At 47.0% G+C, this 24,433-nt stretch overlaps 2 protein-coding genes across 2 annotated transcripts in view; both read right to left on the bottom strand.

The window, feature by feature from the left end:
- LOC107213168 (perilipin-3-like) overlaps positions 1-24,433 on the bottom strand; it is a 663,366-nt gene that overhangs the window by 55,180 nt on the left and 583,753 nt on the right. The gene's annotated exons all lie outside the window — the stretch shown is intronic.
- Positions 4,214-23,151, bottom strand: CHMP4B (charged multivesicular body protein 4B). The gene is made up of 5 exons (XM_015647288.1): positions 22,837-23,151; positions 9,167-9,344; positions 8,321-8,435; positions 7,700-7,826; positions 4,214-5,038 (listed from the first exon to the last, which is right to left on the bottom strand). The coding sequence occupies exons 1-5, from the start codon at positions 23,030-23,032 to the stop codon at positions 4,971-4,973; spliced, it is 684 nt and encodes a 227-aa protein (XP_015502774.1). The 5' UTR covers positions 23,033-23,151; the 3' UTR covers positions 4,214-4,970.

Genomic DNA, 24,433 nt, shown 5'->3' on the forward strand with positions numbered 1-24,433 from the left:
CCCTGGATCCCTGGAAGTGTCCAAGGCCAGGCTGGACAGGGCTTGGAGCACCTTGGGACAGTGGAAGTGTCCCTGCCATGGCAGGGGGTGGGGTGAGATGGGATTTAAGGTCCCTTCCCAAACAAATCTGAGGATTCTCCAAGCACAGCAGAGATGATGGGCCAAGGCAGGGCAGCAGAACAAGCTTTTAGGTTGGGTCTCTGCTGCCAGCCCAGCACTCTAGAAGCCTCAGTTCTACCTCATCCCAAAGCCATCTCCTCCCTAATGCCCACTGGGGAGTCCCAGGAGCTGCAGAGGTTTTGGAAAACTTGCTGTGGATGGGAAGATCTCCCCAAGCCCTGCACGTCATGTCCCCGTTTTCTGCTGACCAAACCCCTCTGGAACCTCCTCCCATCACACACGGAGCTGGTTACAGAGCAGGATGGGGCCAGGAGCAGGGGAACAGTTCAGCAAAGGGCAGGAGAACCCCAAGGACAGCAGGAGGTGACATGAGCCAGCCCCAGCTGGATCCAGCCCTCCCTCGCTCCCAAGGATCAGCCAGCGAGGGAAGCTCTGGGCCACAGCTCTGAGGTGACACAGGGGAGGTCACCAAGTTCCCTTGGCACAGACAAAGAAAGGGAAACCTCTGATAAAGCCCTAAAACACGGCCTCAGAACCCTGGCAGCTGAGCAGACTGGGAGATGTCCAGCTGAGCTGAAGACATGGAGCCAGGGGAGGGAGGGAGAGAGGGAAGAATGGGGCTGGGCCACTGAGAGCCACAAGATTTGGAAAGCATCACTTTGATTTAATGGACCTTGATGTTTGAAAATTAAGTTGAGAGCTCTTTTCTTTTCCACAGGGCTGAACAGCAAGCAGGATTTAGAAGGGCAAGAGCTTTCCAGATGAGCAGTGCAATTTTGTCACAAGAACCAAAATAATGATAAAAATAATGAGCAGGGGAGGGAGAGAGTGCTGGGCTCACATTGAAATGTTAACCTGAGGGTCCTCTCAGCAGGGCCCTAGTAAAGGGATTAACCTGTTGTATCAATTAGTGGTGTTACATCTCCTGAGTGGGAATAAACTCATCCTTACAGACTAATTCCATAAACACGCTGCATTTGGGGCCTTCAGAGTGCTTTTAATGAAAGAAATGAGATTTCAACACACATCTGCAAAGGGATTAGAGAGTTGCCACTGGTGTTGGCATCTCTGCAGCTGGAGCCACGTTGCCACAATAACCCAACAGGGATGGGGAGTGCATCCCAGGGGAGCTGTGGGGGATGGAACCACCCTGGAGAACCCACAGCCAGGCAGCCCCAGTGCAGCCAAGGGGGTCCCCTGAGCTGTCAAACCCTCACCTGGCAGCAGCAGCCCAGAGTGACAGAGGTGTCCCCAGGATGTGGCACTGGGGTTGTGCCTGGGCACGGAGGAGCTGCAGCATCACCAGAGTGCCCAGTGGGATTCTGGGGGGGGTTTAGCAGAGGGGGCAGGTCCGAGGTAGGGAGAGCAGGAAGAGAGAAGCACAAGCAGCTTAGCCCAGGCCACCAGTTCTGTCCTTCAGCCTCCCTGCAGAGCTGGAGGCTCCAGCTGGGGCACAGCACATCCCACAGCCACCCACCGTGGCACCACAGGACAGCCCAGCACTGGGACCCTGCAGGAAAACTGGGAGCAGAAGGAACCAGACTTGGGTGAGACAGAGGGGGGCAGAGCCTGGGGGCTGGGATGTGCTGCTGGGAGAGCTGCAGCAGGGCTGGGCTGGCACTGAACCCAGGTCAGCTGGCCCCAGAGCAGGACCAGGTCTGAGGGTGAGATGTCACAGGAAGGGGGAATGTGGAAGGCACCTGATTTATGGCACTGGCAGCCACGACCTCTCACTGCTAAGGAAATGCCACGTCCTGTGTGTTGCTCCAGGGGACACTTCCTGCAGGCACAGCAGACAGGGAGCTGATGGCATTTTCTGGAGAAGCTGTGCTTTCCCTCCAATGCTTCAAGTACCAAATTGCAGATGATGGATTTTAGTGAGGACATTCCCTTCAGTGCATCCTGAGAGGCTCCCTGGCACATTCCTGTACCCACCTGCTTCCATGTGAGGCCAAAGGCTCTCCAGAGAGCTCTCAGCACCAAGCACCTCCTCAGAAGCCACTCCTAACCCCCACACACATTAACAACTCACCAGAGTGAAGCAAGTCAATAACAATTTTCCTCCCCAGTGGCTGATGGAGCCCCCCATTCCCTGCCTCTTTAACACTGCACTGAACTTTAATGTCCATGTCTTAGGACAGATCCAGAAGAGCAGGAAAGGCCCACAGGAGAGGTATTTGTGCTCCTGGAGATCAGTCTGACAGAGGGCAGTACTGGGCAGAGCTCTGGACTCCCATTATTCCCAGAGGGAACAGCCCCCAGCTGCTGCACAACATAAAGGCTCTCCAGCCCCAGGGGTGATGTCTGCTCAGGTTTATTTATCCTTGGTTTGTCCACCTCACCTCAGACTCTCTGGCCCAGCTTTTCCAAGTGCTCTGTGAGTGCTCACCCTGTTCCCAGGGTACAAACACAGATCCTCGGTGTCAGTGGACTCTGAGCCTTGAGCATTCACCAAGGAGGGATCTCCTTCCCAATTCCCCCGACCCAAATGTGCAGCTCAAACACCAAACACTTCCCTGTCCCTCCCAGGGTTGTGCTTCCCTTGGATCCCAGTACAAATGCCATGTCCTGGCTTCTCCACCTGCACAACAGCCCCTCTCTCTGTCCTGAAAGTATTCCAAGGGAAAAGCAGGGATGAGACCCTTCAGCCCAGTCTGTATTTTCACAGAATCCCAGAATGGTTTGGGTTGGAAGAGACCTTGAAGTGCCACCCCTGCCACAGCCAGGGACACTTTCCACACATCCCAGGGTGCTCCAAGCCCCATCCAGCCTGGCCTTGGACACTGCCAGGGATCCAGGGGCAGCCACAGCTTTTCACCCTGCTTCAAATGAATCATTCTGATACACACAACAGGGACAATGCTTTCCACCTTCCCCAGAGGAAAAAAACAAGAATTTTCCATAAACTGAGAACACCTGGATCCCAGATTTCTGCTTGCCTCCTTTAACAGCTCCACAAGAAAACACTGGCACAGCTGCTACTTGAGTTTTGGAGGGCAAGTTAATTGAGCTGAGTTTCCCAGCAGGAACTGGAGTGGCTTTCCCAGGAAAAGGGACTGAGTGGCAGCTACAGCAACTTCTGGCAGGCACAGCTGCTCCCTCCTCCACTGCCCTGTGGGGCTCTGGACAGGGAAGTCCTGCCCTCAGAACCACTCTGAGCAAGGCAACAAAATGTTCACTGTAAACATTCCAGCTGGATATGGAATGGATAAGGAACTCGGTGATATCCAAAGCAGAAAGGTGATCACTCCTCAGACACTGTGTTAAACTGAAGGATTAAGGAACCACCCCTTCACCACTGATTAAAAGGATGAAGAAAGAAGAGGGGCTGGGGTTGCCATGGCTCAGAGCACACAGGCTCTGTGCTTGGGTCAGGCTGAGAGAAGAGCAAACCCAGCTCTCCAGCTCTGCCAGGGGCTGCCTCTGCCACAGCTCCCACACCAGGACACTGCACAGCGTGAGTGGTGCTGATGGGCTCAGGATTTCCCCTCCCAGCTCCACCTGAATGCTCCTGTTGGGACACTTCAGTGCATCTCAGATGCTCCCCTGTGATTCCTAGAATAAAACAGAGCTGCTTTAACAACATCCATTAGCACAGAGCACAGCAGAGATCATTTCCATGATGGAAAACCAAGGGCCCCAGCTCTGTCCCTAAACCTCTTGATTTGAACTTAATTCAGCTGATTTCTCTTTAGTGTGGGGATTTTCACATGGAACAGAATCCCAGGATCACTGAGGCTGGAAAAGATCCCCAAGGTCACTGAGCCCAACCTGTGCCCAGTGCCCACCTTGTCCCAGAGCTCTGAGTGCCACATCCAGACCTTCCTTGGACACCTCCAGGGATGGAGACCCCAAACCTCCCTGGGCAGCCCCTTCCATGAAGAAATTCCTCCTGCTGTCCAACCTGAACCTCCCCTGGCACAGCTTGAGGGTCTCTCCTCGTGTCCTGCCCCTTGTTCCCTGGGAGCAGAGCCCAACCATAGCTCAGCAGGTTTTAGAGTGGATGTCCCTCATGTAGAAAGAGGCCAAACTACACCTAAAGCACAGCCACATCACTTGAACAGGACACAGAATCGAGCACAGCAGCCACAGGTGAAAATTAATCGAGATATTTAATACAGTGCAATCCATAGTAGTTTCTTAATTAAAATAATTGTGTGCATGTATCTGAATGGGTTATCAATTATCACAAAAAAGCAATAAACATTGTAGTGCTATGTAGAAAAATGTACAACTGAACTTGAAACCTTCCCTACTTCCAAGAGAGTGTGGATCAACTGCAGATCATTCTCACCAATTAAAATGGGCACAGTGACTACGTTGTTGCAGTGACAGACACAGGGCTGGCCACACAGCAGTCAAGGGATATAAATAGAACTGGCAAAGAACTAAAAACCTAAAGCATTCTTGCACCTAAAACACAATAAAGAAGCCGATGGGGGCTTACGACTTTTCCTGGTTTTTAAATGCCTTACAAGACTCCTAGACACACTTAAACTGACTTAAAATTACAGAGTGTTTTTCAGCTTATTTCAATTCAATATATGGCCCAAATTGAAGATGAAGATCCAGCAGTGGCAGGAGCACAGTCCCAAAGCTGAATGTTTGATTTTGCAAATACCTTTTCTACAGAAATTCAACCGTATCGACAGCAGGAAATTCCCCTGCTCCCCCTTCTCTCCTCTGGGCAGACTTTTTTCCATGCTATGCAGAAAACAGCAATGCAGTTCCCACTGCTCTGGGTTAAAATTAAAGATAAAGACATTTTGCTTATGCTTTCTCCTCAACAAAACACATTTGCACCCAGGATAGGTAACCAAAGTCTTTTTTCCAGCCAGGGGCTGCTGTGGTTACATGTTTCCTGCCCAAGCTTCCAGCTCTTTCATGTCATCATCCTCTTCTTCCTCTTTCTTCTTGGCTGCAAAACCACAAAAGAGAACAAGTGAGTGGGAATCCTGACAGAACCCAGTGGCCTCTGTGCCACTGACAAACCAGTAAATGAAGCACCTAAAGCCAGCTGTGGACAAAAAATACACAAAACCTTTTTGAACGATTTTTTTTTTTTTTTTAATTAAAAGGTGCTTTGCTGAAAGAAGCCTAAAACTTCCTGATAATCCAGCTCTGAGTGGAAGACACAGCTCCCACAGGAAGAAGGCAGTGGGCAGGAAAGTTAAAGTGAGATATTTTTTCATAATTTTCAAGCCTCTTTCAGAGGAGAACGCAGCTTCTTACAGAAACTCATCTGATGTCTCCAGTATTAATCTGTTCCCCATCAAAAATTAATTCCTTATTCCATCACTGAGTACTGCAAATGCAGGAAATGAGGTGTTTGGGTCAGGTATGGAATGTGGGAGGGCTGGGGAGCCCCAGGAACATCCAGTCCCTTCTCCTGTGCTCCCTGGCAGCTGGGTGGATGTGGATGGGAGGGAGCAGCCTGGACACTGCACTCTCCTCACTCCTGGTTGTTCCAGGGCAGAAAATGCTGCTCTTTGTCATAACCTGACATGCCCAGTTTCCATTAACTCAGCAAAAAAAGGTTGGAACCCACAAATAACTGCAATAATTTTAGAAAATGTCAAAAGAAAAAAAAAAAAAAAGTGTGAAACAATTCCTGGTCCAAGTGGTTCATGTCATTCCAAAAGAAACATTTACATCAGGAAAACTGAGTCAGCTCCAAGCTGCAGACCCTTCATTTGTACAAGGCTGGAATTTGGTTTTCTATGTTAAGCTGCTCCAGCCTCCATTAAACACAAGCAGCTTCTGCCTGAATTTCTCCTGACACCACCAAAATTCCTCAGTCAAAGCCAAAATCCAGACAGCTCCTGAGAAAAGCAGGAAAGCTCGTGGTCATCTTTCCTTCAATGGATAAAAAGGAGGCAACAGAGTCAGCTCTGCCTCAAAAGACACATTATTATTCCCAAAAGACAATTACACATGAACCTGAACTGTTATGGACAGTATTCCCTTTGGAAATCTGACCATGATAATCACAAGCAAACTTTTAATCAAGTTTTAAGTCAGTTTTAAGTAAAAAACAATTTAGGTTCAAAAAATAAACCCACACAAAATCCCCACCCAACACCACCCCAGAATCCAAATTTTTCCCAAGTGCCAGCCTTGGAGGCAGCTTTATTGAAGCAAAAGGTGCTATTTAAATACATTAATGGAATTCATGGAAATCTCATTTCCATCCAAAAGCAGCTTAGCATAAATCCTGTGGAACACTGAGCTTTATGCCTGAAGCTTTTACTATCAAAATTGTACACAATTTCTATTATTTTAGGGAGTTTCCCTAAGTTTTATGCTGTGTAAATATGTTCACAATTACACCACCTCTTACTTGTGTGCAGTCACAAAATGCAGAGTAGATCTGGGTCCAAGACATTTTGTTTTAAGGCTATTTAGGGAACAAACCTCATTGAACCAGCCAGACAATAAAAAGGCAATGCACTGGTTCAAGTAATCTATTTCTCCTGAATCTGATAAAGTCTCAGATTTCAGATGTTCTGATAGAACTCCCTCCCCAACTCTGGTCAGCAGTTCTGCCTGGCAAAACACAACCAGGAACACACAAAATCAGTGGTGTCAATAAAAGCAGAGTAACACACAAGGAGCAGAACCTGTTCTGGCAGTGCTGCTGCTTCCCACACCCATCCAAGCCTGGAAAGGCAGAGGAGAATTACAGACACACTGACCAGTTGAGATGATTTTCATCCACTGCTTTTTTGGACTTTTTTTCCTCTCCTTTTCCAAGTAAGGACATGGAATAGAGCTGCAAAGTCTACAAATTATTCATCATAGTCAGGCAGATTCAGCAAAATGGGTTTGTAAAGCTTCATATCCCATTAGTGCTGCCAGAGGTGTCCCAGCTCAGCTGAATTCCATGGGGAATGTTCATACAAGAGGGACCAGTTCAGATTTAAGAGCAGCTTTTGAACTGTGTGTAAATACAAACATTTCTTGTCCATCCTCCAGGTAAAATCCTCACACCAGCTAAAATTCCCTGGATATGTGTGCTCCAGGACTGGGATGACCCTGAGTTTGGGACTGCCTGGCCTGGGTACTGCAGAGGAGCCCACAGGGCAGAAAAGCAGGGATCAAATGAAAACCCAAAGCAGCAGCAAGGATCCATGGGGGAATCTGAACCTGCCTGGGACTGGATGACCCTGAAGGTCTTTCCCAACTTCAATGACTTTATGAGTTAATTTACTCTGCCCTCCCTTTTACAACCTCAGGGTATCTTCTTGAGATTTCTTCCTGCTGGCAGAGCAGCACCTGGAAAAAGGCTCCCTTCTCCCACACCTCCACTGCACCCTGAGCATCATCCAGGCTGCAGATCACCTGGATGAGTGGAGCAGAAAACAGCTGCTCCTGTGGCAGGGAGTGATTTTTGTGTTTCTTCTGAAAGGCAGGTGCACCTCATAGGGAAGTGGCACTGGGTGTGATTTGGGATTCAGGAAGCAATTTCAAGCAAAATGTCTGTGCTGCCTGCAGCCAGATCCCCAAAATCCAAGGAACTGGCAGATTAAAAAGCACACTTTTAATGATCCAGGATGTTTCAGTAAAGGTTGATCCATACCTGGCTTGGAGGGTATTGATATTGAGGGCACATTTGGTAGTGGTACTGTCTCCGGACCACTGATTTCCAGCAAGTTTTTGTCTAGTTCTTCTTGTTCTAGTTCCTCTAATTCTGCCATGAGCTCATCCTAGGATTTCAAGGAGAAAAAAGAAAGAACTTTAAGTCATATTTATTAACAATCAGATATAGCTGATCATACTACTAAAGAAAATAGCACTAATGCACAGGATGAGAGCAAAGTGAGGAGATGAGGAGTCTGATTCTGATGTGATTCCTGTACTTGATCTCTAGGAGGGTGAGGAAAGCAGAGGAGGGAAGGAGAAATCCAAATATTCTCAGGTCAGGCCATCCATACCATTCTGAGCATAAAGTTCAGGCCACAGCCACCAACAATTCCAGGAGAGATTTCACAGCCCAGTCCTGCACCCAGGCACACACAACATGCAGATCTCCTGAGAAAGATCTCCCAGGGGTCACAATTCCTGCAGGGATTTCAAAGCCATGCAGATGTGGTGCTCAGGGTTAGTGATGGGGCTGGCAGTGCTGGGTCACTGGCTGGACTCCCAGCCCAGAGGATTCCTTGACTCACTGGTACAAACAGAAACAGGTTGAAAGCCATACCTCATCAAACTCCTCCCCAAATCCTACTGGCTTGGAGATGGCTGTGGAGATCTCATCTGCCAGCTCTTGCTGTTCTGCAATGTCCTGCATTAATTCATCTACTTTATCAATGTCCCTGGAAAAGAAAGGAAAGAATTCAGTATCAGCAGGCACCTTCCCAATCAACACTATTTCCTGGCTTCTGCAGAAATGCCACACCACAGTTACATTTCCAAGGCCCTTTCCCAAAATATAATTTACATGCAAGTCTGGGCTTTACCCCCCTGGTCCCAGCACAATTAGAGATGTGTTTTTATAAAAACACAATTATAGATGTGTTTTTAACTCTTCCCTGCAAGCTTAGTTCCCAGCAGTTACAGAGACACCAGGGAGAGGTTTTGTTCTGCACCACTGATATTAATAATAATCTGCTCTTTTCCCTGATTCAGCATTATTAAATCCACAATATTTGCTTGTGGAGCAAGCACAACATTCCCATAATGCAGTTTTACCTTTAATTATTGCTACATACACCAACTCCACTGCAGAACAAGTTTCAAAACCCCCCCTTGAGACTTAAAATTCTTGCTGCTATGAGATGGATCTGTAACTGCTGCAGGTTCCCATTTTCTTTAGACCACACTGGTACTACCCAGCTTTTGGATAAATGTAGAAAATAAAACAGTAGTAAACTGAGGAAGCATCGACATTTGTGTATTTAGTTCAATTTTAGTTTAAGTGAGAGCCTTTCATAAGGAGGTTTTGCTGCTCCAGCTTTTCCTTTGGTTTGGAACACCTGGCATTCAGCAGCTCTAACAAATACCAAACTACAGATCTCATGGAAAGATGCAGGAGGGAGTAACTTACATGTTGTCATGAGCAGCTTTCATAGCCTTAGCAGCAAAACCCATGTTCTTAAGCACTTCAGTGTTGGTGTTGGCATTCTCCAGGGCTTCCCTCTGGAATTCAATTGTTGATAACGTGCCATCTATCTGTGCCAGCTGCTTCTCATACCTCTTCTTGCGCTTCAGGGCCTGCAGGGCAGCTGTACAGCAAAGGACAGGGTAGGATTGATGAGATTTGTGCCCAAAACACAAATTCACACTTTGCAGTCACACTTTGCACCAAGTGCTACTCAGCACAGAGAATATTTAGCATCTTCTAGTATTTGTTGTCTATTCTTCCCAGGTAAACTATGATGCCCAACCCCTGATTTGCCTTCTTCAACGAAGTTGTTTTGAGGTGGCTGCTGCCCTGTGGCCATCACCTGTCACAGCAGGATGCCAGCCCAGACAGAGACCATGCTACAACAAACAAAGCTTCAATATCCAAGCTCATTTCCAAAACCACCCTTGTGCACCCACACCCCATCACAGGAAGGCAGCACTGCTGGTGCAGCTCCTGCCAGATGAGGTCTTTGTGCTGCTGGTGGTCCCCACCTCCTGCTGAACCCCTGGGAGAAGCAGCTTGTTCAAATCCAAGGAGAAATATTCCCTCAGCTTTGTGCTTAAATGTGAAACACACATTCTAGAAATGCTGGTATTTATGGATGTTTTGTCTTGCTCCTCTCCAAGGTGTCCACACAGCAGCCTGAGCTGAGAGAAGCCCTCACTGAAGGTGGTTTGAGCAATTTGCTGCTTGTGAGCACTGGTACAACGTGGGCTGTGCAGGAGGAGCCCACCCAGGACAGCTCCCACCCCTGAGGATCAGTGTGGGAGGACTGGTCCAACCTGCTCTACCCACCCCACCCACACAGCAGAGCAGCCAGCAGGTGACAACAGCCCACAGCCAGCTCTTCCCAAGGCACCTGGACAGAAATCATGGGCAAAGCCACTCCTGAAACACTGACAGGGAACACGAGCTACCTTCACACAGAGCTCCACCAGAGGTGGTCAATGCCACATCCCTGGAAGTGTCCAAGGCCAGGCTGGATGGGGCTTGGAGCAACAAACACCTCGTGTCACATGGAGTGAGACACAAATACAGCTTCCCTTTGTGGCACTGCCACTTCCCCCTGCTCTGGACTGACCTGTCCTCTCCATGACAGCCCTGGTCATACAATACCCTGTGTACTTTAAACCTCACCCCAGGCCTGCTCCAGCAGCCTCGCCCTCAGCTCCTCACACACACACATTTCATTTCTGCAGTGCTCTGATCTCTGAGAGTCCCACAGCAGAAACCACTTCATGTGCCACAGGATTGGCTCTGCTAAAAATCAGGCTTGGCCCTCCCAAAAGCTCAGTCACACACACCAAGAACAGTAGTAAATAAAAGCTTTAAATCTTTAAATCTCTGAGAGATGTTATTTCCAAGCAGAATTTTTTGAGGAGAGCAGGAAACAAGGAGTAGGAAATCCTGACAAGAGACAGCTTCCCTTATCTCCCCTTCCAGAGGGTGTTAACTCAGGGATGTGATGAGTATGTTTCTGCAGCACACACACAGAGCTGCTCTCCTAAAAACTGATGGAGCCCACAGGCACCCCAGGTGTTCTGGCAGGTGCCATCCTGAGATGCTGACAGTCCTGCAAAATAAAGTCCTAAATAGAGTTCCAGCTCTGCAACTGGTTATAAATATGCTGTATTTGGTTAATTTCAAATTAACTAGTGTGCTAAAGAACAAAAAAAGCACTTTTTTATGGGAAGGCCCATCTAAGGATGCCAAGCACATGAAGTAGCTCAGGATTATTTAGGAGAAGTCAGTAAAAACCTCCACTGTTCCCAGAGGAGCCCAGGACACAAAACAAACCTCTGCACTGACTTTCCCTCTAGTGGCCAGCAAATCCCCCCTGTTTTGGGACCAGTCCAACATCCACGTGTCTGACAGGAGTGAGAGCAGGGGGTTTTCAAAGGACAATGTTTGCTCTGCAGAATGAGGCACAACACAAATATCCCAAACATTCCAGCTTTATGCCAGATCATAAAGTGATGAGCAACACATTGCTGGGATATTTAGGCTGGTTCATTCTGCACTAATGGTTTAATTATGGATATAAGAAGTTTTCTTACTCAGAAAGATAAAAACTGTTAATAGCTGTGTTTATATAGTGACAGATGCTGGGGAAATGCCTGACACCAAGGGGATGTTCTTCATTGAGAATTCTGTGCCTCACAGAGAATTACTGGCAAAACCAGAGATTTTACAGCATTATAGAACATTATACAAAACCAAGGAAAGTGCTACAATTTATGTACAGCTCCCCACTCCAGCTTTCTCTGAGAACAATTACAGTTTGTCTGCATTTCATGCTCGTGTTTAAAACAAGCTCCTCAGACACCAAACATTGCAAGAATCATCATGAACCATCACAAGTTCTTATCAGAATTGTTGAGTAACACTGTCCCTGCCATTCCCACCCACACCACTTGTGCACCAGAACTGCACTGCCCTTAAACTTAACCTGGATTTGTGGTGTTTTCTGTTTCCCTCCCCTTTAGCCCAAGGAAAATAAACTGACTTTCTCCTCTCCTTCCTAAGGCCAAAGATCAGGAACCTACTGAAATATGAACTGCCAGAGTAACATGTTTTTGTGTAGTTTTTATTAAAATCAAAGCTATAAAGACTTAGTCTGAAGGGAATTACATTGGCTCTTTTTCTCAAAAACAAATTTCCAAAATCAGAAATAAGTAAGAACCAGAGACAGTGGGGTACAAATGTCCTTATGCTTTATGCACATGCAAGAATTGGGTGTGTTTGAAATCAGAGTGGGACAGGGCCTCTCTCTGCCCTTCTCACAGGCATCTATCACATCAAACAGCCAAGGCAAAGGCTCTCCTTAGCACCCACACCCCCTGAATTATGCCTTTACTGCTTCCAAGACAGCAATTACAGAGGCAGAAATGCAATCTCTAGCCAGCTTTAATTGCTGTAGAACTGCTTCAGCAGGACCTGTGACCATACACTAAGTGAAAAGCCTTTATCCTCTGGCCAGCCAGAGTTCACTCAAGCCCTAGAAGGTTTTGTAGAGATCACCCAGCACAATTTTCTAGAAAGAGCTGACCTGAGCTTTCCAGCAGTGGGACAAACTCCTTATCTTGGAGCCAAAAGCCAGGCAAGATTTGCAGGTGGCTGGGCCAGCCTCTCCCAGCAGCTCCTGCACAGGGCCTGATATCCAGAGGTTCAGTGCCTGAGCTCACCCTGAATATCCCTGTGACATAAAAACCAGCTCAGCAGCAGCTGCTCTAAGGGGGATTTAACATTTAATACAACCCCCAACAACAGCAAAAATATTTGATCATTCCATGGGAAGTTTTCACAAGACAAGAGCAAGAACCTGCCAATAAAGAGAGTTTTAGACAACATTTACAACCCACACTTCCTTACCAGGCACAGTGGGTGTTTTAACTTGCAAGTCCAATGTGCAACATGAATTGCAAGCACTTAAAAGATCCTCTAAAAAAAAAAACCAAACAGCAGATAACAAACCTTAGCTGCACTTTATCTGAATTGTAATAAAGCTTTCAGATAATACTTATGACTGGGGGAAAAACAGATATATTCATATATAATTATCATTATAATTAAATTAAATGTAATACATTTAAAACTACCTGGTGACTCCTGCTGTCCATCAGGAGACAGTGAATAGGCTCAAAATGCCCTTCTCCATATGACATATGATATATTAATTGTCTTTATTACCAGCTATGACACGATGTTGGAGCCAAGTTTATTCATAAGGATTGCCCCCCAGAGCTCTGACCAGTTAAAATGGATATCAGTAGTTTATTACCTCTTTTCCACTGGCAAAGGAATGTAAAATTTCTCTGTGTTAATGAGCATCAGACTGTGATCTCTGCAGTTCCTTTTTACAGAGAAAAGAAAACACCAAATTCCAGAGAGGAATAAAGCTGCAGCTCAGCCCAGTGAGATCTGGGCTGGCTGCTTCCATTTCTTGAATGCAAAACATGCCTAAAACTACATTCAAACAACGTTTTTTCCAACTTTTTAACACATAAAAAAATATTCCTTCCTCTGGTTTTTGGTTTGGGATTTTTTGGGGGATGGTTTGTCATTGTTGGTTGGTTGGATTTTTTATTTCCAGTCTTTGATTGAACTAAAAAATACAGTTTTAATTGTCTATATATTTGAATTTCTGTGGTAAATACTATTTTAATTGTCTATTTGAGTATCTGTGGTAACCCCCACTGCTAGAAATTCCAGCAGAAGTTCTACACCTCCTGTTTGTCCATGTGATTCCCGAGAATCCCACTGGGATGTCACCATGACAGGACCCAGCCCTCCAGCACAAGTGAGGAGCAGGAACTCGTGTCATGGTTTTCAGTCTCTGCTCCTGATTAATGAACACCCAGAAATGAAAAGAGCAGAGTCATTCAGCCACACTCTCCTCCTCTGCCAGCAGAAAAACATGACTGCTCACCCAGATCATTTCACTTTGTCCTCTACAAACGCTATCTGTAAGAACTGGATGTATTTTGAATTATTTTAACCTGTGTATAGGCAAATTATTATTATTAAATGAACTGTTGTAAGTCTAACGATTTTCTTTGCAATATTTACAGCAGTTTGTTTGTCAAATGAGAGGAAAATTCACTGTGATAAGCAGCTTGCAGGATAATAAAAATATAATTTTACTACATGGTATTGCATTGAGAGAGGAAGAATGGACTGTGACTTTTGTTAAAAATCAACAACCCTCCTGCAAATAAATATTCCTTATACACTGGCAGGACAGGCAGTGTTCCTGGAATATTTATGTACACAGCAATGCTGTGGAATTAATGCTTTTAAATATCATTAGTAGAAAAGAGAAGATCAGCAGATAAAAACCTGGGTGAACAAGGCTTTCTCTACTTAATTGGAACTTCAAGTTTTGCTGGCAAAAACACATTTCAGCTTGAGAGGAGCAAAGAGCACTGGGAATAGAACTCAGGAGTTTCACTGAATTCACAAACACCCCTGACTGAGGTTGAAGTGTTGATGATGCCACAGGATTTGGCCCCACACAGTGCAGGTGTCTCCTGTCTCTTCAAAACCCTCCCAAAACTCACACTGCCACCTAAAATAAAGAGGCTTCTCCCCCAGGGGAAGACACTGCAGTTCACAGCTCTGATTACTCCAATTGAGGGGAAAAATAATTTCATCTCACAGCTAATTCTTGCATTCTCTCTGGCAGAAATGGCAGCAGCAGAGATGCCAGGGCACAGGGACAGCAGCAATATTCATATGGCATGAGAAAATTCCACAGCAGCCTCAGAAAATAAAGTGCACCAAATGTCAGCCACGCCAAAATAATAGAGAGTGCAAGAGCTGCAGAGGAGCTGCTCAAATTGGGGTGCCTTGGCCCCTGGAGCTGCAAGCCCAGGCACTAAATGGGATTGAGATAATCAATTTAATAGTGTTAGAGCATTCCACGTTACCCTGTGCATCCATCTATAATTTGCTGTGCAGAAAGAAGCAGCATTATTTTTGCTGCTTCTGAAAATACCATTCCATCTTCCTGGCACTCGCCTCAGCATCAAATTTAATCAGGAACAACATCCTGGCTGTCCTTGGAATGGGATAAACAAGGGGCACTGGGAGGTGGAAGCAGTAATTGCCTGCCTTGCCTGCAGTGAGGAGCTTTATCCTGGGCAGCAACTGCTCATCTCTCACTACTGAGGTCCAGCAAACTGCCTACAACATCTCCAAAAAAACCCTAAGATGGGAATTTAAAGCCATTGACAAATTATCCCCCAATGCTACCAGCAGATAAAAAGACTGGTCACTAGAGACTGAGCAAACTTTGAGTTCTGCCTTGAGTAAGAACCTTTGTGCACAGGTGTGACGGCTCCAGGAACTGTTAAACCAGGATTTGGTTCATTCCAAGGGCATCCAGGCCATACCAAGGAAGGCTCATCCCAGGTGAGTCTCAGAACACAAAATGTCACAGGTCCAAAAAGCCAGGTGTGATTTTAAGCACTGTGGTGTCCAAGTGGTTGGGACACAGAGGTACCAAATGATGGTTATAAATAAATCCTCACCAATTCCAGCGCTGATCCTGTGCACAGCACAGGAGTTCCTTTCCTGTGGGGATCACCTCCTGAGAGCTCTGCTGTCTCAGGGATATATTCAGTCTAAAAGTCATGATCCACATTTCTCCCTGTCTGCAGCAGCCTCCTGTGCCTTGCTTTTGGGAAATGGGCACTTTTAGCAGGGAATTGTGACCAGTTAAGGCTTGGTCCTTCCTTTGTCTTTCTCTGCCTGTTGATTAAATCTCTAATAAAGTTTCCAAACTCTGCCCTCAGAGGAAGGCAACTATTCCCTGCTCAGAGATTGTGACTGATTAAAACTACCTCAATAAAGTACCCAAACCCAGGCAGAGAACACAAGAAGGTTTCTGCCTAATCTTTTAAAATACGAGATTACAACTTCCTCTTGAGCAAAGCAGTGCCAGAACATTTAGTCTATTGTGCAAGAGATGAAACAAAACAATAAACACTCCTGCTCTAAAGATATATAAATGCACAAAAGAAAAAACCCAAAGAGATAAAGAAAAAAGTATCTGTAGAGGAGCAGTCAGGGCTGTGATACAGGAACACCCAAACACAGGAGGAAACACCATCTTCTCAGCACCATGTCTCTGTCAGAGCATCAGCTCTACCCTGCACCAGGGACTGCTGATGTTGTCCCACATCCACACCTCCAGCCTTGGAAGGTGATTCCTCTGTCCTTTGAATGTCAAGGCAACACTCCTCTGGTCAATAATCCTCTGTAAAATAATCTCCAGGCAACTCTGGGACAGTTCTGATCAAAAAAAAATAAAAATAATCATCTACAGTGAGCCTTGAAGTTCAAATGAGAAAACCAGGAACAAGAAATCCCAGTTACAGAGACAGCTTTGTTCCACCCAGGAGCTGGAACGAGTCTAAGAAATGCTGCTTCAGCCAAAAAACATCCAGGCCTGAAGCTTCAAACCATTCCTTGAAATGTGATCCATGCTCTGGAAGCAAAGCTTGCACTGCATTTCCAGTTTTCAGTCTCACTGCTCAGGGTCCTGCATGTCTCTGGATGATGGCAGGGGATTGCAAAGCATCTGCAAAGCTGATCTACCCAAAACACACTCCTTCTTTCCAAATTAAATTACCGATTTTCTAAGGCTGCCTGAGCAAATTATCCTCTCTTACTCTTTCCAACTGCCACTAAATTTGCCAGTTAAAAATCTGCAGCTTCTCTGATACACACATAAAATTTTGATGTGAAATGAGATAATTATTCAGTATTCAACCAAAGTTTAAAATTTTAGGGTGAGAAATGTGTGTTCTCTAAGGTGTCCCTGAGATTCTCACAGCCTCCTAATACTCTTTATGGGTTTTCTTCTTTAGCTTGTGGTTGCTGAAGGTACCTTGTTAAAGAGAATTCCAGTGAAAACTCAGAATATTCCTTTGAATCCCTGCCAGAAAGGCAATCAGGTTCAGCTTTGCAGGAACAGAAGTAGCTCTTAAGTATCTCAAAATGCTGTTTTTTCCACAGGAATAAAACCAAACAACCCAGTTCCCTAAGCTGAAGAGTGTTTTTGTAATTAATTTACAAAACTCAGAAGATCCTACCCTGAAGTGGCACACTTCAAGACCTTTTCTTGCTGGGGAATTAAAAGAGTGGCTGCCTGGGAATCCATCAGGCATTTTTCAGTCTTGGACTATTATTATTAGAGTGTTGCCAAGTCTAAAAATTTTGTTGATGCTGTCATAATATTTAGCATTTCTCTTAACAGCCTAACTTCCCCAGATGAGATATTTTGGGATGTGAAAAAGCACTTTTTTTTTGTGAATGCCAAAATTCTAATGCTGATGACTACAGGGGAAAAGTTCAGAACACAAACCTTTAGAAAGCCAAAAGTTATAAAGCAAATAAGTCAAATAAAGCAAAGAAGTCAAACTTCTGGCCTCAACCTCCAAACACTCCAGTGGCAACATTGCAGTACATTTTGAGGCTGAATTGCAGTTTTTAATAGCAATCCCATGCTCTGAGGCTGGGATCAGCTCCAGAGCCACAATAAGCAATAAACTCTGTTCCTGCTCATGGGACTGCCAGGGAACCACTCACAAAAAATCCTTTCTGCCTCTCACTGTCCTCCCAGGACAGGGATTGTGCAGAGCCCACCATGAAGAGGCTGCCAAGGCACTTTCAGGAGGTGCCTTCCACCTTCTCCACCTTCACTGGAGATGCAGTGACTGTGCACAATTCCCAGGGAGCCCACAATGAAGTTTGCTTTCTATTAATCTGCTTTATTTCATAACCAAGCAAAATCACCTCCAAATGTTTGAATACCACTGATGCTCCTGTCACTCTGACATTTCTCTTTTCTGTTCCACTACATCTGAGCAATTAGTAATTAGGCCTGGAGTTTAATGAGATACTAGAATCCAATATCTAATACATTTTGAGAGAAAAAGTAACAAACACAGTTAGTAGCTGCAAACATGCCAGGTTTCCCTCCTGACAGAGAACAGGACCAGAGGAAGGATGTATTGCATCAAATACAGTTACCAAATCATATCTGCCAGAATCACAGGGTTTGGGGGTTTTTTTGGGCCACTTTTTAAAGCAGTTTTTAAAAAGGTGTTTGTGAATCCCACCACTGCTCTCAAACTGTTTTATACCAGAAAGTCCTATCTCCAAAAATCTCTGCTAAACATAGGTGGGGTAGAGTCCAAAGGAGAATGTTCCTCTTGTTTTTTAGGATCTAATTGAAAAGAGCAATTATCACTTTTCCCAAGCCAGGTGGTGAATGTCCATCTAATCAACCTCGGGGGAAGATGAAGGACTCAGGCCTGCACTGCCATCAATATTCCTGTACTGAAGCCCTGGGTTATGGAGAAGCACCTGCAACTCAAACATCAATTTTACATTAGACTGTGACTTCAAACACAGAGGGGGCAGGCTGAGGGGCTAAAGATGGGCTGGAAGTGCTGCAGGACTTGTGCTTCCCTGCAGCAGCACCTGATGATTCACAGAAACAAAAGCAGGCTCACATGTGATTCTGGAAGATCACTTCTCTTGGCAAGCAGGATCTCTAAAGCACGCTCACAATCCATGGCTGAGGCCCTCTGAATCTCTGCCTGTGCCCAGAGCTGAGGCTGCAGCTTTCCCCTCCCTCACTGTCAGGTCTGAACCACCCAGTGCTCCAAACAAAACCATCCCGGCCATCCTGCAGGCATCGCTGCCGTGCCTTAATTAATGATTAATGATCCGTGTGTCCCTCGCTGGGAGATCCCACGTCACCCTCAGATGTTATCACAGGTAGAGCCTGTGAGCAGAACTGCCCTCCCTCCTCCTTCCCATCAAATTCCTGCCTCCCTCTCCCAGCCAGCTCCAGCATTTGTGTGGTTAAGTGTGGAAAACAACTTTCTTTTTTTTTTTTTTTGTAAGACTTGGGTTTTGTCTGGCTCAGCAACCTAATCCAAGTCATGCCCTGCCCACACAAACACCAACAGCAGCACAGAGGAACAGGCAGGGCCTCTCCTGGGCAGCCTCAGTCAGTCCCAGCCGCACATTTCCAGGCAGGTTCCCTGACACCAGAACCCTCCAGCTGCAGGGAAATCAGACCAACAGACTGATGGGACAGCTTAAAAAAGATAAAGGGATGTAAGCAGGTAATTTCCATCACACACCATCACCTGAGGCAGCACTGAGAGCCCAAGGTGGGCTTAAAGGACTTCAGCCTACGCCCAACCTCCTGGCTTGTTTGGTTTTGGTGCTGGGTGGAGAATAGGAGTGTTCTCTTTCCAGGAAAAGTCTGAATTATACAGCAGGAATCTGGCAGTAGGTTTGCATCTATTTTGTGTACTCAGTGCTGGGAAAAAAACCCAACACTGTATTTAAGTACAGTGAAAAGACATACTTTGACATCATGAAAGAAAAACTGCTCACTAACAGAAACCAGAGCAGAGGAAAATCCATGAAATGTCACTCTCCTGCTAAAGCCTGAATGTATATTGGCACAATATTGTCTTTTCACCCATTCCACTGTTTGTGGCCCTAGTGCTAACTAACAGAAAGGTAACACCAGCAGCAGGCAGGCACAAAACTGCATCCACTCACTCTGGATCTGAACTCAGGATGCTTTTGTCACTGGCACTCTAAGGCAGCACCGAGTTTCCCTCCCTGCTGTAATCTTAACACCGAGACATAACTTGAGCTTTTGGGTTCCAGGAGAAACAGACTGTGGAACTGTTATACCCAAGGTAGTCAGAGCTCAAGGAATTAAGCCCTTGTTCCTCTGTGTGCCTGTGCTATTCCTCTGGCAGCTCGGCTTGCATGACCAGGCACAGCCACAGGAACAGAAACACCAGAGCAGCAATGATTAGGATCAGCTTAAACTCCCCTGAAACTGAGAACTGAACCCCAGAGCTCCAGAACTCTCAGAATAGATGGAACAGTTTAGTTTGTATCACGGGGTTTGAGCAGTGAGGAAACATCCCAGATGAAACAACGCCGCAGACAAACTGGAGCGGAATAAAAGGAGCACGGGGCTCCCAGAGCATCAGGCTCACAGCTGCACTCTGCTTTTGTTAGAGCAAAGTTGATTTTCAGGGCAGATGTAAAATGCAGCGAGATACTGGCTCAAATGAATCAGTATTGCTACCTCTTCTACAAGTTCATTGAGAGGAGTAAATCCACCACTCGTGAGGTAGAGCTGAAGTGTGGGAAGGCTTCTTAGAGGTGGGGTGGGGACAAACCCCAGAACACTGTTTTCAAAAGGTGGAACATTTCCATGAGAACACAAAACAAAGCACAAGCATAACCCAAGTTCCTCCCAGAAGAGGGAAGAGTAACTTGCTTGTTTTCAAAAAACCCTTCTAATGATGATTAAACACAGCAAGCACGTTAAAGCCATCACTGCTCCTCTCCCCAGCACACTCAGAACTTTTCATATAACTTGAAAACCTCCCATGACAAGAAACAACACAGACTGAGGAAATTTATACTACAAAGTTCCTTATTATAACTTCAGAATTTCCTGAGTTGTCTGGTTACACAGCCTGGATATCTTAAATGCGTACTACAAAAAATACACATGTAAAATAAGTTCATAAATTAACAAAACCCTGCATGTGCTTGGGGCAGGCACAGGAACCAAAAGCCTCTAAATTTCTTAGATTAAGCCTTCCTTAGACTCCAGAGGTGCTTCAGGAATGAGTGAATGAGCCTTTGGAAAGCGGCTCACTTGGCACCTGAACAATCACCCAGTGTGCTGGGGAGCAGAGAATGTTTCCTTTTGTTTCCTCAAGTGTGCCAAACACCCGGCTTTCCTCTGGGACAATAAAAACACCATTCCAGATTTTCCCAAGGTGGCTTTAAGCTTCCAGGTAAGCTCCCTGTCCCACTGTATCACTTTCTTTCCAGGACCATCAGCAGCACTGTCCAGCTGAGATCACAAATGTGCACCATCCACAGGAGATCCTCCAGGAACAGCAGGGATTCCAGAGTGAAGTGATTAAATCTTGGAGAACTAAGCCTAAGGATTCTTTAAATTTAATTGTTTAAAAGTTGACCCAACACTTAAAATAATCTCTAGCTAACTTTCTTTAGTTCAGTTTTACTTAAAGGTGTTTTAATTATATCAAAGTATTTCCATTAAAATAACACTTCCACATATAAAAACAATATATTTTTATTTTCAGTTAAAATATGGATTTAAGTGACTTTGCATTAAAATCGCATAGATTATGGATTATAAACCAGCCTGAAGTCAGACACGGGAAAATCCAATATCTGGAGATAAAAAAAAAAAAAATGCAATTTGTAGGAGCTCAGCTGATGACTGACAACTTGAACTCAGAAAAACTGAGTGTGTCCTGAGGGGGATTCACTTCCCAGCCAGCCACAGACAATCAGCTGCCTTAACTCACAGCCCAGTAAGAACAGTTAGCCTCTCAGTTCCAGAAATGGAAAAAAAGTGGTTTAGTTTTCCAGCAGAAACCCATCCCTACCCTTCTCCTATTCACAGCTCTTTAATTACTCCTCAGGCTGCTGTGCTGCTGCAAGCCCTCAATTACTCTGACCCAGAACCCTGCCGGTAAATGGGCAGGTTTTCCTCCTTCCTCCACCTCCAAGGAAATTTAATCCCTCCCCTGCTCGAGGTTCTGAAGCAGACAGAGATGGCTTTACAGCAGAGCGACACAAAAACCCGAACAGAAAGTTTAGAAGTTCAAGAGGCCCAGTGTGACCGAGAAGATGAAGAAACTGCAGACAGACACATTTTAGTTCTCCTTTTGAGCTCATTACCAAACTAGGCCAAAAAGCACAGCGCAGTCTCGCATATTAGAACTGTTGCAATGCATTTGATTTAGAACAGACTTGGTTAAGCCTGAAGTCAGGCTTTGCTGAAGTCCTCTGATGCATCCCTGAGCCCTTGTGCGCCGGCTCCATCCACGTCACCCACACACAGGGAAGTTCTGGAATCTGGAAGGAGACTAAAAGTGCTGACTGAAGGAGTGACATGAAACTCCTAAGGGTAATTACTGCCAATTAACCCTTGCCAGATGTGTGTTTGCAGCTCCCTGTGCCACAGGCAGATCTACTCCTGCTCTTGCACACAGAAATCAGGATGTGCTTTCCTGAAAACTTTTAATGACCAAGCTAAAACAAGCAAGAAGTTTGTTTTCAGAGCACTGGAATACGTAAGGTGACAACTGCCTTATCTCCAGACACACAGACACATCAAGCACAGCCTGGAAAACAGAGCCAGGCAAGGAAAGTTCCACCTGGGAAACACCAATTCCATTTATAAGCTTAAGGAGTGTGTGTGGAAGAGCCTCTTGGTAGGGGCTGAGGAGTGGGAATAAATTCCAGAACACCGTTTCCAAAAGAACGAATATTTCCATGAGAACATTAAAAAAAAAGAACGAGCATAACCCATGTTATCCCCAGGAGAGAGAATATTAGCTTGTTTATTAAAAGGGTTTATTCCAGAAACGCTTTTAATGCTGGCCAGTTTTCTCCCTGGAAGTTCTTTATCCCACGGATAACACACACTCTAAAGCTGTAACTCCTGCTCTCCCCAACACGCTCAGAACTTTTGGTAAGAGCTGACAAAAACGAACATAGATTTAACCAAGGTCTGACATCAAGCGGGTTTTGGTGAAGACTTTTGTCGGTCATTAGAAACACCAGCAGGGCAAACCAAGGCCTGACTGCACGGTGCTGCCCTGCTCTTCAGAGCTGGGAGATTTTTCCCTGACCTCTCCCCGAAGTGAGAGGGCAGGGGACGGGGAGGGAGCGGCACGGAGGAGCCGAGCGCTATCGCGACAGGGGAATGGCGAGGGAGGGACGCGACAGGCGGACGGGGCAGCCCGCGGGGGAACGGGAGCTGTCCTTGCCCTCAGAGTGAGGAAACACTGCTGCGGCGTGAATGCCGCCGGGAAGGGCGCTGAGGGACACAATAATGGCAATAGGTACAAACGAAAAGCACTGAGGTATAAAAATAAAGGCTCCAGGTATAAAATACAGCAGCACAGACGCGGCTGCGCTGTCCAAGGGCCCTCCCGACCTGTTGCCCGGGTTCGGGGCGGCGCGGCCCGGCTCCTCCCGCTTACCGCGCTTGTTTTTGGTGCCGTGCTTGCGAGCGGCCGCCAGCTCCTGCTCGATCTTCTTTTCCAGGAACTCCTGCTTCTTACTGAGCATCTCCTCCGTGTCGCGGAGCCGCTGGATCGCCTCCTGCGGGGACGGGCCCTTCCCGCCGCCCTTCCCGCCGGCGCCCGTCCCGAACAGCTTCCCCAGGAGCCCCGACATGGCTGCGCGGGGCCGGGCCGAGGCCGTGCAGCTGCAGTGCCCGCTCCCCTTACTCCGCTCCCCGCACACACCGACCCGAGGCCCGAGGCCGCCGCCGCCCGACTCCGCCCGCCCGCCTCGCCCCGCCGCCCCCGCGTCGCCTACAAGTCCCGGCGTGCCTTGCGCAGCAGCGCCGCGCGCGCCGGCAGGCTCTGCGCGCGAGGGCTGCTGGGAGATGGAGGCGCGGCCGCAGCGAGGCGCGGGGAACGCCGGGAAGGCGGTGTCTCCCGAGCGGAACCCGGCGGTGGCGCTGGGGCGCGCTGACGTCACGGACCCGGCGACGTCACTAGGCGGTGTGACGTCACGGGCGGTGTCGGACGGGGAAGGCGGGGCGGCCGGGGCAGGAGCGGGAGGAGCGGGAAAAGCCGGGCAGGGTCATTGAGGGGTTAACCTGTGCCCGATCCCCTCCGCCCAGAGCCCTGAGCGCCACGGCCAGTCCTTCCTTGGACACCTCCAGGGACGGGGACTCCAAACCTCCCTGGGCAGCCCCTGCCAAGGCCTGACAACTTTTTCCATCAATAATTCTTCCCAGATATCCACCCTGAGCCTCCCCTGGCCCAGCCTGAGGCTGTTCCCTCTCCTCCTGTCGTTGTTCCCTGGGAGCAGAGCCCGACCCCCCCGGCTGTCCCCTCCTGGCAGGGATTGTGCAGAGCCACAAGGGCCCCCTGAGCCTCCTTTTCTCCAGGCTGAGCCCCTTTCCAGCTCCCTCAGCCCCTCCTGGGGCTCCAGACCCTTCCCAGCTCCATTCCCTTCTCTGGACATGCAAGAAGTGACCAAGAAGTGGCCACAGGAGCCTGCCCAGGACCAGCCTCCTGTCCCTGCCAGCCGCCTCCTCCTCCAGCACCCATCCCCACTGCTGGGGTGACTCCCCTTGAGGTACCCCTCAAGTCTGCTCCGGTGCTGAGACAACGTGTTGGGAGAAATTATTCTTTCAAACTTCTCTTTCTAACGTGGCAACTGTACAAAAGCAAGTCTTTAAACCCACAGGCAGGGTTGTTTAATGGGTGGTGACTCACTGTGAGCTCATTTCCTGGACACTTGAGTCACATGCTCTGAGCTGTGGGGATAGCATGGACATAATTCCATGATATAATCCATAATTTCACAGTACCTACGTTCAAAATCCCATGAGGAAATTGAGACTTGAGTACCTAAGCCTGGTGCCAACCGGGTACTTTTGATTTCTTTTTCTTTGTGCTTGGCCTCAACCACCTGTAAAAGTGATAAACTCCCATCTTCAGCCACAGCACAGTTGTGACAAAGTTAATAACAGACTTAGACAATAATAATGTTTGTCACTGGAAATCACACAGGAAAATTAATCACTGCTTTGGAGCAGGGCTGGGATATCACACACCACAT

This window comes from Parus major, chromosome 20 (assembly GCF_001522545.3).
Source record: "Parus major isolate Abel chromosome 20, Parus_major1.1, whole genome shotgun sequence".
NCBI classification, from domain to species: Eukaryota; Metazoa; Chordata; class Aves; order Passeriformes; family Paridae; genus Parus; species Parus major.